The sequence below is a fragment of the Mesoplodon densirostris genome, chromosome 4 (genome assembly GCF_025265405.1).
Source record: "Mesoplodon densirostris isolate mMesDen1 chromosome 4, mMesDen1 primary haplotype, whole genome shotgun sequence".
Classification (NCBI taxonomy): Eukaryota; Metazoa; Chordata; class Mammalia; order Artiodactyla; family Ziphiidae; genus Mesoplodon; species Mesoplodon densirostris.
Window position 1 is genome coordinate 27,049,786 of NC_082664.1, and position 17,844 is coordinate 27,067,629.

The 17,844-nt window shown below is 51.6% G+C and overlaps 1 protein-coding gene across 1 annotated transcript in view; it reads right to left on the reverse strand.

The window, feature by feature from the left end:
- Nucleotides 1-13,061, reverse strand: part of TMEM63C (transmembrane protein 63C) — a 35,530-nt gene extending 22,469 nt beyond the window's left edge. Inside the window, exons 1-6 of the mRNA XM_060097988.1 lie at nucleotides 12,998-13,061; nucleotides 11,052-11,214; nucleotides 10,436-10,515; nucleotides 9,942-10,023; nucleotides 5,766-5,803; nucleotides 520-662 (exon numbers count right to left, since the gene is read on the reverse strand). Of these exons, the coding sequence (XP_059953971.1) occupies nucleotides 520-662; nucleotides 5,766-5,803; nucleotides 9,942-10,023; nucleotides 10,436-10,515; nucleotides 11,052-11,214; nucleotides 12,998-13,047 (556 nt within the window). The 5' untranslated portion in view covers nucleotides 13,048-13,061. The remainder of the gene's footprint in view (nucleotides 1-519; nucleotides 663-5,765; nucleotides 5,804-9,941; nucleotides 10,024-10,435; nucleotides 10,516-11,051; nucleotides 11,215-12,997) is intronic.
- Between the last annotated feature and the right edge of the window lie 4,783 nt (nucleotides 13,062-17,844).

Below are 17,844 nucleotides of genomic sequence, written 5' to 3' on the forward strand. Positions count from 1 at the left end.
GGGAAGCAGACGTGGGTAAAAGTTGGGGAACCATGATTTTTCTGTCTTCGAAGCCCAAGCCCTCACCCACCACATTATTGTGTGAAAATTTACCCTGTTATAAGGAGTGTGGATAGATTCCCTATGAGGAATTCTGCATGCTGTGTCCATCAGAGTGGGTACAGAGAGAGGTCAGGTCCAGAGATCTTTGTAGTGGGTCACACGTCATAACAAGGCCTCCAGGAACACCTGGACAGGTGCAGTGTGGGGTCATAAATAAACATTCAGTTTTAGACTGAATTACTACTCTCTGCCTTCTGTGTGCTAGGCCCTGGGCCAAATTTATACCAAAAGAGGTATCATCTCCGGTTTCCATGTGAGAGAACTGAAGCGTGGGTTGCCTCAGGTCACATAACTAATTTTGAGAAGTGCAATTAAAATTTAGATTCCTAGACGCTCAAGACCCAAGCTCTGTCCTGCCTACTGGGCTGCCTCTTAGGTCTAGTGGGCCGGGCCCGGGACCTGCTGAACTCTGCCTACCCAGAACATTTCCAGTGTAGTTGATGGGCAAAATGATGCCCAAGGAGGGGATGCAGAGGATAAGCACAAGGACGATGAGATGATACTGGAACATGATATAGATACGGGCATCGTCTCCACACTTGCTAATCAGATCTTCGTTCCTGGAAGAGACACAGAGACAGGACATTGCTCAGGAGCCAGTGTGGCTACAACGGAAGTCGGAGGTAGACAGAGGAAAGGGAGAGAAGATGACCACCCTACCCCCGAGCTTTTATCTTTAGAGATATCTCCCTTCTCAAAACTTGTTATGCCTGAAATGTATTTCACTGAATTTCACAGGCATATCAAAGATAGAGGCTACAGATACACTCCTGGGAATCCAGAAGCCCTATTAAATCAGGCATTTATTTCCTCTTTTATTGCTTCTTCAAGCATTTTGAGTGCTTGCTATAGCGTAGGCACTGAATAAACCATTAGTGATAACAGGATTCATCCTATTTTTCAAAAAGTTGTTCCTTAAATTAAAAAGGGGTACTTAAAGCCACAACGAGGTATCACTCCACACGGCCAGACTGGCCAAAGTTGGAAAGTCGGTGAGGAAAGTGTTGGTGAGAAAGTGCTGGCGAGGGTGTGGGATGCCGGGAGCTCTCTCACACTCATGGGTACTTACTCTGGCACACAGCTTTGGATAAGAGTGGACATTATCTACAGAAGTTGACTATAAGTATACCCTATGACCTAGCAATTCCACTCCTAGGTTTAAACCCAACAGAAATACATGCACATGGGCACCAAGAGACATGTATAAGAATGTCACAGACGCATTATTTGTAACAGCCCCAAACTGGAAACAACCTAATTGTCTATCAAAGGTAGAATGGACACAAGAATTGAAATATATATGTAGTGAAATATATATAAAGTTAGCTATATATATCACATTATATGTATGTAATGAAATACCATACAGAGATAAAAATGAATGACCATAGCTGAACCCCACAAATGCAACGTTGAGTGAAAGATGCCAGGCACACACAATACATACCATATCATTTCATATACAAAGTTCAAAAATAGGCAATACTGAACTACAGAGTTAGAAGTCAGGATACTGGTTACCTTTGGAGAGGCGGGAGGTGATAGGAGATTGGGAGGGAGAAGGAGGAGGGCTTCTGGGGTCTTGGCAATGTTCTAATTCTTTATCGGGATGGTGCTTGTATAGGTTTTGCTTGTGATGATTGAGCTGGACACATTTTTTGTGCACTTTTCTGTACGTGTGTTACACTTCAATTAAAAAAATTTAAAGCAATACATGCTTATTATAGAAACTTTGGAAAATACAAAAGAAGAAAATCATTCACCTACAATCTCATCAAACCTAAGATAATGGCTATCAATCATTTTGGCCAATTTCCTTTAGTTTCTTATTGTATTGCTGGTTTAACCTGTGACTGTAGTATAAGCAGCATTTGATGTATTGCTCTTTTGCTCAGCATTTAATCTTAAGTCTTTTCTGACCGTTTTACATTTTGTCTAAATATTTTCATGGCTGCCCAATAATAATGGTGACAACAGCCTCTGTTTGTGGATTATTGATTCACACCCAGCCCCAAGCTGCACGCCCCCGCCTTTGGTGGATGTGCCATAGTTTACTCACCCTTGCCCTCTGATCAGACTTGAAGGTTGTATGCAACTTCTAGCATTCAGTCCAGGATTCAGATTTATTTTTCAACAATATTACAAACAGCATATCTTCAAGGCTTTCAGTATCACCGTTTAGGTAATTATTTAGAGCTCTCAACCTTTTTTTAACTTCAAGCAGTTAAAATACTTCCTGCCTTGGACTTGAGAATTAAATCCCAAGAATGGGGTGGATGAGAACTGGTGAGAAGGGAGAATGGGGGAATGTCCCCCTGCAGGCTTGGAGTGCCAAGATCTGCTCACCTGATAGAAACAGTGTGCCAGAGGCAGGGTGAGAGCCTCCAACCAGGTGGAGGAAGCAGAGGGCTGGACGCGGATGAAGAACACAAGAATCTCCTTTCGGGGCTGACAATTCCCGCCTCCCCACTGGGCCCATTGCTCCGTCTGCACCGGAAGCGGAAGCGCAGGTTATACTCAGCTGCCTATCTTACAGTTCTGAGGGAAGCCTGGATTTTTGAGTCTGCCTGTACATATTCCTCTGCTCAATTCTGTTCTCTTCCCACCACTCTTTAACGTGCCGGCCCCATGACATTCCAGGCATCACTCTTTCTCCTACTCACAATTAATTCTCATCTCTGCTCTAATCGCTTCCTCTCCTCTACCTCTTGCTGGAGACTTGCTCTACCTGTCTCATCTTTAAATTAACATCCATCTGTCTCTACAGACGCCCACACTTCTTCCCTTTCAACTACAGCCAGGTTCAAGTGCTCATTTGCTACTCTTAAAAAAAAAAAAAAGCCCCAAGAAACTCCTTAAGCATCCACTCCTTCACCAGTTTCCCTTCAAGTTCCATCCAACATCCTTCCTTCCCTGCTCCCACCCACCTCTTGAAAAAGGTGGCTTCCATTCTCTGCCTCTACTTCTTGGACATCTCCTCGTCCTGGAACTGCCCACCCAGAGGAGACTCAGATCTCCAAAGCTGACATTCTCTGCTGAGCGCTCACGCTACTCAACCTTGTAGGGCTGGAGGCTGCTGACCACACCCTGTCTGGACCTCGTGCCTGCCTGGCTTCAGTGAGCCCGTGCCCTGGAGGTTGCCACCTTTTCCTCTTGTCCCAACCACTCTCTTCCTTGGGCCCTTTCCCTTGGGTGTCCCATCTGCTCCCATGACTTCAACTACAACCTCTGTGCACCCATATCCCAAGTCTAAATCTCTAGCTCCGACCTTTCTCCTAAGCTTTAATCCTGTTTTTCAACAGCTGGCCGGTCAACTCACATGCTCACCCTGGCCCTATGTCATTAATTTCCCAACTCACCATATCGCCTCATCCCCCAACTGGTGGTATTATTACCCTCCCCAAAAACCAGACCTCGATTTCTCCCTTTTTCCTAACCAGGTGGAAGCCAGGTGGAAACAACAACCCATTGACGGTTGTTGCCCCATCATCTCCCTCCCCACGTCTCCTGTGCCTTGTTTCCCTGGTCACCACCACCTCTCACCTGGACACTGGAAAAACCTTCTCAGCTGCTCACATTGCCTTTGGACTCTTCCTACTGCCCTTCACCCCTCATGCCCCTGCCTACAAGCAGACGTCACCTGCGTGTCCTGCTCAAAAGTAGTCACTGGCTCCCTGCTGCCTCTAAATCAAAAGCCAAGGGCCTCCCTGGTGGCGCAGTGGTTGAGAGTCCGCCTGCCGATGCAGGGGATACGGGTTCGTGCTCCGGTCTGGGAGGATCCCATATGCCGTGGAGCGGCTGGGCCCGTGAGCCATGGCCGCTGAGCCTGCGCGTCCGGAGCCTGTGCTCCGCAATGGGAGAGGCCACAGCAGTGAGAGGCCCGCATACCACAAAAAAAAAAAAAAAAAAAAAAAAAAAAAGCCAAGATTCTCGGTATGGTAGTCAAGATCCCAGCTGATCCTTCTGGCCCAGTCTTTCATCCCCTCTGTTGCTATATACTCTTGCCTCTAGCCACACCAGAAGATTTACCATTTCTGGACACTCCCTGCCCATCTCTGCCCCAAACCTTTGCTCATGCAGTCCTTAATTTCTGATGGGCCCTCCACATCACAATGGTCAAAATTCTTCCCATTCCTCAAGGCCTCGCTCAAAACTATGCTTCTCTGAACCCCGAAATTGGAATTAATTTCTTGCTCTCCCAAATGCCCTTTGCACAGCAATTATCCTCTCCCCATTATCAATGATGTGTAGTGGGTCTTGTTAACCCATGTTTTTCTAAGTAGACTGAGTGGGCTTTGTGTGCTGGGACTTTGGCTTCTGCAGGAAAGGGCAGTCATGTAGAGGGGCATGAGAGACTTCAGGTATAGGTTTCTCTTAATAAAAATGTATTTATGCAAGCTTGTGCATGTTTTAAAAATTCACAAAGCAAAACCAGAGAAGGTGCCAAGAAATAAAAGTCTCCCCTCCACTCCCCCAACATGTGGCTAAGATTCCCACCCACGCACAAACTAGCTGTATCACTTCCTCGGGACTCTGGTGAACGATGAACGAAGACGAGAGGCAAAGGCCGTGGGGAGTCCTCCACCAGTGGAGCTGGGGCTCAAACCCCAGAGGCTGTTGGTCCCAAGCCCGGCTCTGGATTCCCAAGCCCCAGTCATGGTATCTTGTGCCCCCAAAGGGTCCCAGGCCCTTCAACAGGTCTGGGGAAAGAGAGGTGCCCTGGTGTAGCTCACGTGGGTGGATGGGATCTTGCGGCAATGTCTGAATGCTCCCAGCAAGGCCCTTGAATGGTGTGGGCATGGAGGTACATGAAGGAAGAAGCCCTAAGGGCCTTGGCAAAGAAGCAGATGTGCAGGTCCAGGCAGGCCCCTGGTGCAGGCGGCCTCTGGGGAGCACTGAGGCTGCACCCTAAGGCAGGCATCACCAGGCAAGGATGGACCCTGGAGGAGGGGTTCGAAGGACAGGCAGGGCAGGCCAGATGGGGAATATTTAGGGAGAGCCCAGAACACACAGCGCTCTGAGGTGGAGACAGAGCTGTGTGCACACATGTAAGTGTGTATGCACGTGTGTGTGCATGTGTGTCCACACACACAGTGGAGGCATGGAGCTCTGACAGGTGTCTGCTCTGCAGAGGCGTCTGCCTGGTATGAGGCCATCGGGAGATGACAGGTGACTCGGGGTCTCTCTCCTTGCCAAGTGCCGTCTCACACTAAAGAGATCCAGAAGGTGTGGTGGGCCAGGGGCTGTCCCTCCATAATGGGCACGGAGGCTGGGAGAGGAAGCCTGCCCTTCTGCTTGGTGGTTTTTGTTTTTTCCATCTAGGCAGCTATGAGGAATGATGTCCACAGAAGTAAAGCAAAGAGTACCCGGGAAGGATTCCTTTTTCCTCGCGTGGCCTTCATAAAAGCATTTTTACAAGCATGTGAGAGGGGTCTTTCCTGAGAACTGTGGCAGAGGGAAAACGGGCTGTGGGCAGCATCCAGGTCCCAGTTCACCAACGGAACGCTAGAAAGCGTCCTCTGCCAGGGCCGGGCTGTGGTGGGCAGGGGGAGTGGGGAGTGGACGTTGGGGCACAGAATTTAGGCCCAAGGCCTGGTCCTGCAGGGCAGGAGACCCTGTCCCCACCCTCCCCCAGATAAGGCTCAAGAAGCTCAGGCACTTACTTCATGGTGATGGTGTTGAAAAACCAGGAATAGAAGCCCTGGGGAAAAAGGAGAGAAAGTGTGAGAAAACCCAGCGCTGGGGCGTCTGAGGCAGTGAGGCAGTGTCTGGAGCTTCCTCCCCCAGCAAGGTCTGGACTGGAATCGGTGCTGAGGGAGATGTCTCTTCAGAAGTCAGGCATCCTGTTACAGCAAGTGGTGGCTTAGAGGGTGGGCCTCAGACTGGAGGGAGAGAAGGGACTTTGAGGCGGACGTCAATTGCTTTCTGACTGTCCCTCGTTGCTTCCTTCTGGGAAATGCCCCTCCCCTATGCATGTGGCCCGGTGGACTGTCCGTCAAGAAGGTGTCTGCTACCAGTGGTCAGCTGACCAATGGGAACATGACCCAAGAGGGGCCAAGCAAAATGCTCTTAAGGGGACTGATATGGGTGTTGGGAGAAGGGTCTTCCTCCGAGTTCTTGCATCTCAGTCAACACTAGGCATCCTGGAGGGGCTTGGTGAGTCTTTGATGCCACATGCAGGAGCTTCTCTGGGATAAAAAGCCTGCTCAGAGGAGAGGGGACCAAAGAGGGGATCCTGGTGGCAATGCTGGACTTCCTGGATCTAGCTGTACCTGAAGCAGCTGCTTCCCTTAGATTTCCCTGCACTCAGGCCACACATCACCCTTTTGCTATAATGCTAACTTGAGCTGGGTTTCTTCTTCTGCATCTGAGGGTCCTGTCGATTATACATTTCTCTCAGGGTCTTGCTGTCTGGAGTTTCCGGGTGGTGGGAAAAGGTGGCCTCAGCCGGGGGCTGGGAGGGGCTAGAGAGTCAGTCAGCTCGGGAACTGTATGCATAGGGTAGGCAGAGGGCCACAGCTCTAAAAGCTGCCAGATGTGGTAGCTGATTCAGTTACCCTGGTGCATGCTTCCTTCTGGGATCCCAGAGGGTTTGGCAAAACCTTGGAAAAGGTTGCAGCTCTTGATTGGGTCACGAGCCCATCAGCGACCCAGGCAGGCCCACTTGGTTGACAGTCCCCCAGAACCACATGGATTGGGGAAGGCGTATTTCCCACAAGGAAGAAATGAGGGGCAGGCAAACGTGAAACAGAAGGAGGTTCCTTGCTCCCTTAGGTGTAAGGCCCACCTTCTAGGCCTCCTCCCTGTGCTGGGTGGGCTGACAGTGGGAATGCCCATCAGGAATGTCCACTTGTGGGGGGACCATTTCCCCAGCTCTATCCTAGGGAACTAAAGTAGGGATAAAAGCCTGGGTATGAGGCAGAGTGATGACGGGAAATGGCATGATGGTGGCAGGGGCGACTGGGAAAGTCCCAGGGAGGGGGTGAATTGCTAGACAAGACTTGGGCTGAGAGTCTGGCCACCGCTTCCCTACATGGGGAGTCTTTCCTCACCTCCCACCTCTGGGCCAACATGCAATTCATTAAGGGAGCAAGCAGGTTGGCTGACGGGCCCTAGTGGATATGCAGAATGGAGGAGTATCAGTGGGAGGGCAGAGGTAGTGAGTAGAAGTGTGGCCTAGGTACCCATGAAAGGCACATGGACACAGATGTGTGAGTGACCAGGTATGGACCCATATTCTCTTTCTCTCTCCCTCTCTCTCTCACACACACATGTGCACACACACACACACACACTCCCCTGCATATATATTGTACCTCTGAAAGGCATACACCATTCAGAAAACTTAGCAGCTGAATAGCGGGCCTGAGAAGCAGACACATCTCCCCTCTTCTCCCCACCCCAAGGAAATGGCCACAGGCTCCCAGGAGCCAGCTCAGCGGACACGACTGAGCGACAGCGGTCAGTTCACTGCACCCACCTCGGTGGCTCCATCCTCCCCACTCTCGTCACATCTGCCCTGACCTGCTCAGGGTGCTATGAGGACACCTGTTCACTTTACCCCCTCCACTCAGCCTGGCTGAGGCCTCGCCATCTGCCTGGGGCCCTGCAGGGGCTACCTCACCGCACTCTTCCTCCGTGTCTAATTTCTACCCTCTTCTGTTTGACTACCCCACTGCTGCCATCATGATTTATCTTCTAGATATTTTTAAAATAAAATGTCACTGTACAGAAAAAAACCACACAAAGCTGAAGTGATGTTTCTAAAGATAAATCTGAGAATTGCCTTGCAAGGTAGGTGTTACTGTCCTTATTAGACAGAGGAAACCTCCAGGACGTGAACCTGTCTGAGGCTCCCGTTCTTGTCAGGGGCAGGTCTTGGCAAGTAAAGGGACCAGGTCTCTTGGAGGGATGAAAATGGATGAAAATTTGCTTCCAACAAACACATATCAGATACTAATTACATGACAGGCTGGACCGGGTGCTGGGACAGTGGCGAGTAAAACCAGTATAGCTCTCACTGGGGGAAGTGGGCACACTAGATTAACTGTGCAGTTGAGGAATCATCACAGACTGGGTTAACAGCACTGAAGAAAAGGAATGCAGGGACTTCACTGATGGTCCAGTGGTTGAGAATCCGTCTTGCAATGCAGGGGATGCCGGTTTGATCCCTGCTCAGGGAACTAAGATCCTACATGCCGTGGGGCAACTAAGCCTGCAGGCCACAACTAGAGAGAAGCCCTCGTGCTGCCATGAAAGATCCCACGTGCTGCAACTAAGACCCAATGCAGCCAATAAATAAATAAATATTAAAAAAACTAATATACGTTATTTAAAAAACTTAAAAAGAAAAGGAATGCATTTTCCATGAGGGTATAACAACAGATCTGGACCCAGATTTGGGGGCGGACAGGGATCCCCAGGGAAGTGGTACTTGAGCTGAAATCTGAACAAAGGTTGGGTGTGTTAGCCAGAGCGGAACCAGTGGGGAAGGGGGAGAGGGGAGAGCAGGTGAAAGGCCTGGGGAGAGAAGGAGGTGGCGCTTCTGAGGATCTAAAAGATGGCCAACGTGGTGGAGGGTGGGGCAGTTGGGAGGAGAGAGGGAGGAGAGTTGGGAGGCCAGGTGGGCAAGAGGCCAAACCACGAGACCATGGCAAGGCACCCGCAATTGACTCCAAGAGCATTAGGAAGCCACTGAAAGCTTACACTTACACAGCCATGTGTCCCCGTTCATGGAGCTCGCTCTGGATGGAGTAGGGGGCACGCGTGGACCTAAAGAGATCAGTCAGAAACTACCACGCTCCTCCAAGCAAGAGACTGATGGAGGCTGGACTGGGGGATGGTGGGAGAGGTGGAGAGAAACAAAACTAGGAAGGTAAAGGCAACACAACTTCGTAATGAACTGGCCATGCCCAGGGGCCTGGGCAAGAGCAGGGCGCATGCACCTGAATGGATGGTGGGAAGTCTGAGACCAGCGATCCAGGGATGGGTGGAGGGGGAGGGAGATCACAGCATGTTTTGGACAAATTGAATCCAAAATGCCCTTACAATATCCACATGGAGATATTTTGAAGGCCATTGGATAAATGGGGCTGGAGCCCAGAGGAATTTAGCTGGAGCCAGAACTTAGGAGGGATCTGTGTAGAGGTGGCAACTGAAGTCATGAGTGTGGATGACACTGCCTTGGAGAGAGATGGGGGGGTCTGGGATCTGCTGGGGGTACTCCCGGTGTGGAGAAGGCACCGACAGAGGGAAAACCCAGAGAGCGGGATACCATGGAAGCAGCGGGAAGTGCTTCCCCTCTATTCAAGAAGGGAAGATGATCCACAGGCTCAGGTGTTTCTGAGAGACGAGAACTGAGGAAAGCCCATTGGATTTCATCGCATGGAACCGTTGGTGGCCCTGGGGCTGTCTGGGTGGGAGCCACATGTGAGGGGTTGAGGAGTGAGAGGGAGGTGAGGATGTGGAGACAGCAAGCCAGACCTCTCTTCTGGAGTTCAGCTCGGACCAGCCCCGAGCGCCATCTAGAGTGCTTTAGCTCCATTCCGTCGCTCTGGAGGGCCTTCCTTGCTCCCTTTCTCCTTCGTGCACTTACTGCCACCCCCTTCTTGGCACCCTAGGAGGCAGGTACGGTCAGTATCTCCATGTTTCCGATGGGGAAACAGGCTTGGCAAGGTGGAGGCATTTGTCCAAGGTCACGTTGCTAGGAGTGGTTGGGTGGCTGATTGCAAAGGCCCTGCTGATGAGCCCGCTCCTTCCTGCAGATGCCCGGGCCGCCTGTCCAGAGCCCGGACGCCTGCCCCCGCCCTCACCAGGCCCGGGCCCACCCCAGCACCCACCTTGTCCCTGTGTTCCATCTCCAGGGAAATATCCGAGGGAGACGTCTTCTCACTCTGCTCCCCATAGATCAGCGAGGTCAGGCTGCCGGCCAGGAAAGGTCGTGGGGAGGTGGAAAAGGAGAAAGTTCTTAGGTGCCTGCCTTGCTCCCTGGGCTGAGGGCTGTGGTCCCCTCCTGCCCAGTAGCAGACACGCCTCAACTTGTTTGCTGAGCACACAGCTCTGGGCACAGACAGGTGGCCGACGCATCTCGGGAGTCATGAGATCCAGAAAGGCTGAGGTCTGAGAAAAAAGTGGCCTCGTGCCCAGAGGTGGCTGCTCTCCAAGTCACCTTAATGCAGGGAGGGCTAGAACACGGGCAGGGGTGGTAATGAGATGCCACCTGCTGACGAGACACCTGTGCAGTTTGGGCACTGGTCAGAGCTGTGTCCTGGCCACGGCAGCACATCCCCCGATGAAGCAAGTAGCTCACTCCCAACGCCCAGCCTCTCCTCACCTGTCATTGTGTATTAGCAGAGCCAGGCGTCCGTAGTCCCACGCGGCTTTCCGGAGGAAGGAGTAAACCAAGACGATGACCTATAGGTCAGGAAAAGCAATATGGCGCATGAGAGCTCATGGATGCCTTCCCCTCGACTGACCCCTGAATTCCCATGGGGAAGACTGTCCCTGAGGTCCCCACGGGCTCCCCCCTAGGTGGCCAGCTCTGTCAGGGTAGGGGTCATGGCTTCTGAAACTCTAGATTCCCAGTGCCCAGCAGCATCCTAGCACAGAGTGGATGCTCAGAGTGGTTGAATGAAGGTGCTGGTGGCATGTTTAGAACCATGGAGAGAGGACTCGTTGAACAAATCATCAAGGGCACACATGGGAGGCTCAAGGGCACTGGCCAGGGGGAACTTTGGACAAGGGTGCAAGGAAGAGAATCAGGGATTCCACTGTTCCTGCAGCTTCCTCTTCTCCAACGCCCACCCACCCTGGGCCGCCCTGACATTCAGATAGTTCCCACCACTGTGGCTGGCATCCACGGACAGTTGGGGCCCCTTGTATCACCTGTGAAAGCTGGACCATCCACCCTGGGTGAGACCTGTCTGCCCACTGCAGTGCCCAGAACTCACCACCCACAAGATAACGTTGAGGAACAGCACAGTGGGGATACCCCCAAAGGGCTGCCCCTGCAGGACAGTGCTCCGAGACTGGAAGCAGTCGTCAGCCGAGAAGTTCCGGGACTTTTCCACCATATTCAGGTTGCCCGGCGAGACAGTCATCCTGGGAGGCTCCCTGGTGAACAGAGGGGTTTCCAGGGCAAACATGAGGCCCCCCTCCCCCCCAATTATGCAACACGCAGAAGCCTGCCGGGGAGCTGGGAAGGGTGCGCTGAGCTTATAAATGGTCAAGGCAGGAGGCTCAGCCTTGAGATGGCATGCAGCCCTGTCCTGTAAGACAGGGGTCCCCAACCCCCTGGGGGAATGGGGTCACACAGCAGGAGGTGAGCAGCGGGCCAGCGAGCGAAGCTTCATCTGTATTTACAGCCACTCCCTTTGCTTGCATTACCGCCTGAGCTCCACCTCCTGTCAGATCAGGGATGGCATTAGATTCTCATAGGAGCAGGAGCCCTACTGTGAACTGCGCATGCGAGGGATGTAGGTTGCACGGTCCTTATGAGAATCTAACGCCTGATGATCTGAGGTGGAGCTGAGGTGGTGATGCTAGTGCTGGGGAGCGGCTGCAAATACAGATGATTGTTAGCAGAAAGGTCTGACTGCACAGAGGCCATAATAAATCAGTTGCTGGCAGACTCATATCAAAACCCTATCAATGGGGCTTCCCTGGTGGCGCAGTGGTTGGGAGTCCGCCTGCTGATGCAGGGGACACGGGTTCGTGCCCCGGTCCAGGAGGATCCCGCGTGCCGCGGAGCGGCTGGGCCCGTGAGCCGTGGCTGCTGGGCCTGTGCGTCTGGAGCCTGTGCTCCGCAGCGGGAGAGGCCACAGCGGTGAGAGGCCCGCGTACCGCAAAAAAAAAAGAAAAAACCCTATCAGTGAGTGGCAAGTGACAATTAAGCTGCATCTTACAGAGCAGACTGGACATAAGCAACACACTTCGGGTGTCACTGTCTCCCATCACCCCCAGATGGGACCAGCTAGTTGCAGGAAAACAAGCTCAGGGCTCCCACTGATTCTGCATTATGCTGAGTTGTATAATTATTTCATTATATATTACAATGTAATAATAACAGAAATAAAGTGCACAATAAATGTAATGTGCTTGAATCATCCCAAAACCATCCCCTAGCCTCGCCCCCAGTCCATGGAAAAATTGTCTTCCACGAAGCCAGTCCCTTGTGACAAATAGGTTGGGGACTGCTGCTGTAAGAGGCCACTTCCTCAAACCCAGGGCCAAGATGGCAGAATAGCCCAGATTCCCTGGGAGAGTGTTTATTTTGTACCACTTGCTCCTTTTGCTAAAAGAGTTGTAAAATGCACAAAGCAGTCGTTCCAATGGGTCTTCCTATTTCTACCTTTGCGAAGCTTTTCTTGTATATAAATGAACAAGCCTCACAAAGGTCTCAGAGAGGAAAGATTCAGTTTAGAGGATGGAACCACTGCATCACGGGGCGCCCGCACAGACAGGGCCACTGACGATCATCTTTAACATCTTACGATTCTCTGATCTAGTTTCCAAGAAAGGCAATAGCTCCCAAGACTAAGTAAGGAAAGGATGCAGAGTGCCTGACACACAGCAATGACTCCCTGTTTCACCTAGAACTTGAACCGGGGAGATCAACACCTGTTCAGGGTCGTGAGCCAATGCAGTGAGTCGGAGACTCAGATGCAGAGCTCATGGTCACGGGCATCCGTATTCCTCAGGCTTGGGTAAGAGCAGAAGGTACGAGCAAAAGCTGGATGTGACCAGCAGCTGCTTGGGCTTATCTGCAAGGTTGCTCTGATTTTAAAAGATCATTTGTTTTGGCTCCAGACTGCATCATACCCTAGAAATTCTTCACTCCCATTCAAGAAAAGTAGGCTAGGGGGCTTCCCTGGTGGCGCAGTGGTTGAGAGTCTACCTGCCAATGCAGGGGACACGGGTTCGTGCCCCGGTCCAGGAAGATCCCATGTGCCGCGGAGAGGCTGGGCCCGTGAGCCATGGCCGCTGAGCCTGCGCGTCCAGAGCCTGTGCTCCGCAACGGGAGAGGCCACAACAGTGAGAGGCCCGCGTACCGCAAAGGAAAAAAAAAAAAAAGAGTAGGCTTGTTCATTCGACAAATATTTGGTGAACGACTGCTTTGTGCTAGACTAATGCTGGTGGTATATCAGTGAACAAGGCAAAAAAATCCCTCCCTCGTGGGATTCTAGTGGGGAGAAGCAGTGCAGGGGTCGGGGTGAGATTAGGATTGTAAAGAGGGTGATTGCGGAAGGCCTCACTGAGAGGATGACATCTGAGCGGAGACTTGAAGAGAGGGGAGCAGACCATACAGCCGTGGGGGAAAGACACTGCAGGAAGAGCAAAAGCCTGGGGGCGGTCGTAGCGGTGGTGCAAGCTTGCCTGCCGCAGAGGAAAAGCTAATGGGCCGGTGTGGCTGGACAGGGGAGAGTGAAGGGCATGGGGGGTACCTGAGCTAAGGAGTGACATGAAGTGACTCATGTTTTAAAGGGGTCACTTTGACCCTGGCACTGAGAATAAATGGGGGTGAGGGCAAGCAGAGAGGTCATTTGGGAGGACTCTGTGGCAACCCAGGCAAGAGACAGCGGTAGCCTGGACTGCGATGAGAGCCGTGAGGTGGTCAGAAATGGTCAGATTTTGGAAATATTTTGAAGGTGGAGCCAACCAGATTTGCTGATTGATTGAACGGGGAGCGTGAAAGAGAGGAGTCCAGGATGGCTTGTGGACTGAGCAACTGGAGGTGCTGCCATGGGATGAAAAAGACAGGAAGTGCTGGATGGGAAGTGCAGGACGGCGGGGGGACCGGGAGCTGGGTTGTGGACATGCCAGGCAGGCAGCTGGATATGTGTCTGCGGTTCAGAGGAGAGACCTGGACACACAACATGGGAGTTGCCAGCATGGAGACAGAGGACGGTTCGAGGCGTAGGACTGGATCACTGGAGTGGAGAGTGAGGGTCAAGTTCTGAGCCTTGGGATGCTGCTCTAATATATACAAGTCGGTCAGATGAGGAGGAAGCAGAAAAAGAGACTGAGATGAGCAGGCAGTGGGGATGGAGGAACAGCAGGAAACGGTGCTGTCCTGGAAGCCAGGTAAAGAAGATGCTTCCCGGAGAAGGGAGGGACCAGTGTGCTGATGTGGTCAAGTAAGAGTAGGACTGAGGAGGAGCCATAGCTGAAGCGAGGTGGAGGTTATCGGTGGCCAGACTAGAAGAGCTGCAAGAGAGAATGACAGGAGAGGATTTGGAGCCAGGGGCATCAGCAACTCTTTCGAAGAGCATGGAGAGGTGGAAGTGGTTAGGAAGGGAGAAATAGCTGCGCATGGTATGCTGATGGCAACGATCCAATAGAAAATAAAAATCTGGTGATGTAAGAGATGCAGAATCACCAGAGCAAAGCGAGGATGTAGGAGGGGTTGGGAACTAATGCCCAAGGAGAGAAGTTGGCCTCTGCTGAGAGCTGAGGGAGGATGGCTGACCCACGGTAGCAGGAGTGCTGGTGGAGATTGTGGACATGCTCTCCTTACAGTTTCTATTTTCTCAGTAAAAGAGGGAACAAGGTCTCAGGTGTGTGTGATGCTGGTGGTAGGCAGATGTGGGCTGTTTGAGAACAGGAAAAAAGGTAGAACCAGAAATCCAGAGGAGTGAGTGGGTTAGGGGAATGTAGCAGGACTGACGGGCAGCTCTAGGGGGCCACTGAGGTTCACGGTCTTGAATTTCCAACAAGGGCAGCCAGACTTACTGTGCACTTCCCTCAACTGTATGCATCTGTGTGCTTACAGGTGTGAAAGAGTCACACAGATAGTTTTAACCAGGGTAGAGATTTTCCCAAGCAAGTATGAGAATGAAACAAGAGGACTGAAGGTGCAAGGGAGTAATTTTAATGACTGGCCGTGGAATTTAAGGCACATAAGGAGAGAAATGAAACATGAGAAGGGCGAGGAACAGTGAAAGCTGTTGGAGCTCCAGTGGGTAGAAGTATTTTTGAGCCCTAGAGGGTGTGAGTTGACAGATAGGAACTGGCTGTTGGAAAATGATCTGGGTGATGTTGAGATTAAGAAGGGATTGCAGTTATTGGTAGTGATAAGGTCTAGGGCATTTCCATGGAGTAAGAGGCTGAGTAGTGTCAAAGAACTGAGGGGCTAGACTGTTAGACGGATCATCTCTGTGGATATGTGGATACTGAAATCGGCAAGAATGAAGACAGGAGCAGTAGTGTTATGACACTGAGGCAGGAACTGAACTCTTCCAGGAAGGAGGGGTGTGACCCGGGTTGGGGGGAGTAGATGCCTATGACAGAGAGGGGGAGCAGGATGTCTAGGCTGACACCCGTGGGTACGAGACGGGGGCTTTTGCAGGGAGGAGGGAAGAACAGTCTGAAAGTTACAAAGAAGAGCAAGAAAGACATCTCTCCCATCCCCAGGTCCATGGTGTTGGGAGAGAAACAGAAACCACTCCCGGAGAGGGTGGTAAGGGTCCTGGGGAGTCTTGGGTTTCAGTTCCCAGTGAAAAGGTGATGCTCTGAGGATCTGGGGGGTGTTTCTGGGCACTATGGGCTCTGGCACTGAATCCCAGTTCCAACTCCTACTTGCCAAGCGACCTGGAGCAAGCTCTTTATCCATGCCTCATTTACTCATCTGTAAAATGGGGATGGTGTTATCAATTAGTACCCACTTCACAGTGCTGTTAAGAGGGATATGTGGATTAAGGTTTATCAGTCATGGAGAAAAATGCCTGGAACACAGGAAGTATCACATAGATACTTGTAAAATGAAAAGTGGACACAGAGTTCCAGGGGACACATTGGAATGGTTCTAGGTACCAGGGATGGTTGGGTGCTGGGGATGGAGAAGGGAATAAAGGTAAAGGGACTGGAGTACAGGAGACAAGAGGTGGCCCGGGAGTCTGGATTCCCTGTGCTAACTCACAAAAATAGGGGAAAAGGGCGTAATGAGATTAGTCCTGGAAAAAGGAAGGAGAACAACACCCGCCTCTGGGTTAGCATCTAACGGGAGCAGGGAGCCTCTTGCCTATCTTCTTACGTTTTCCTACTTTCTGCTCCCCTCTCTTTCTGCCTAGGTTGCCCACAGTTTAATTATCCCAGGTCACTGGTTTCCACGCGTTTACACGAATATGTTTAACCAAATGTAAAATTATAATAGTTTACATTGAACACAGTATATTTTAACAGTAAGCCATCTGCCAGAGAGTCAGAGTAGCAGCGATGGCATTCCTGGGGTCTCTTGGCAGATGGAGCAGGCATCTCAGCCATCCCAGGCTCTGGGTCGGCTGGGGCAGGAAGCTACAGTTCTGCTGGCGGCCACTCGGGGGAGCCCTTGTTGAGGAAGCAGGTGGAAAAAGGAGGAAGGTGCATCTGGTAAGTCTGCAGGCCTTGGGAGAGACTTTTCCTACCTGAGTCAGTTCTCCAGCGAGAGTCCCAGTCAGGCCTGGAGGCCCCACTCAGCTACGGGGTTGCTGCAGAAGAATAAATGCAGTGGAGAGTCCATGAGACTCAGGAACCCAGGCTGTCTTTGCTAGCAGCATCATCCCTCAGGGCCCCTTTCCTCATCTTTAAGCTTGGAATGCTCTTCCTTTATCATGTGTGTTTTGCCAATAGTTTTTTGCAGTCTTTTGCTTATCTTTTCATTTTCTTCGTGGTGCCTTTTTTTTTTTTTCTTTTCTTTTTTTCTTTGCGGTACACGGGCCTCTCACTGTTGTGGCCTCTCCCGCTGCGGAGCACAGGCTCCGGACGCACAGGCTCAGCAGCCATGGCTCACGGGCCCAGCCGCTCTGCGGCATGTGGGATCCTCCCGGACTGGGGCACGAACCCGCGTCCCCTGCATCAGCAGGCATCTCAACCACTGCGCCACCAGGGAAGCCCCCGTGGTGTCTTTTGAAGCCAAAGTTATAACCAAAGTTATAGATTTTGACAAAGTCCAATTTATCAAATTTTCTTTTATGGACCATGTTTTTGGTATTGTATCTAAGAAGTCTCTGCCTAACCCAAAGTCGTAAAGATTTTCTTCAATGTTTCTAAAAACCTTATAGTTTTAGCTCCTACAGTAAAGTTGATGATCCATTTTGAGTTAATTTTTGCATATGGTGTGAGGTAAGGGTCTAAGTTCATCTTTGGGCATGTGGCTATCCAGTTGCCCAGCACCTTAAAATGAGGGGAACAGGGGCTTCCCTGGTGGCACAGTGGTTGGGAGTCCGCCTGCCGATGCAGGGGACGCGGGTTCGTGCCCCGGGCCGGGAGGATCCCACATGCCGCGGAGCGGCTGGGCCCGTGAGCCATGGCCGCTGAGCCTGCACATCCGGAGCCTGTGCTCCGCGACGGGAGAGGCCACAACTGAGAGGCCCGCGTACCGCAAAAAAAAAGAAAAAAATGAGAGGAACAATTCATAAGGCCCTCTCTTCAAGGCTGTCTGGGGACTGGAACCAGGCCAAGGATGTGCAAGAGCTCGGTGAGCTGCTGCACAACCACAAGGACTTGGGACTGTTGCTATTATCTGGTTAACACTATGCATGATGAGGGCAGGGGAGGGGGTCCTGGGCTGTGAGGAGCTCTGGCTTCCATCCGACTCTAAGAAGGTTTGAGTTCTGGATGCTGCTCTTTTCACTCATCCACTCCCACTCCCTCATTCTCTCTTATTCCAAAAGAACCACCCCGTCCTTTCTGACCTTTCACAAAGAAGAGCTGCACACTTACCATGAGCCAGGCCTCATGTCAGGATCTAGGGGCCTGGCAGACATG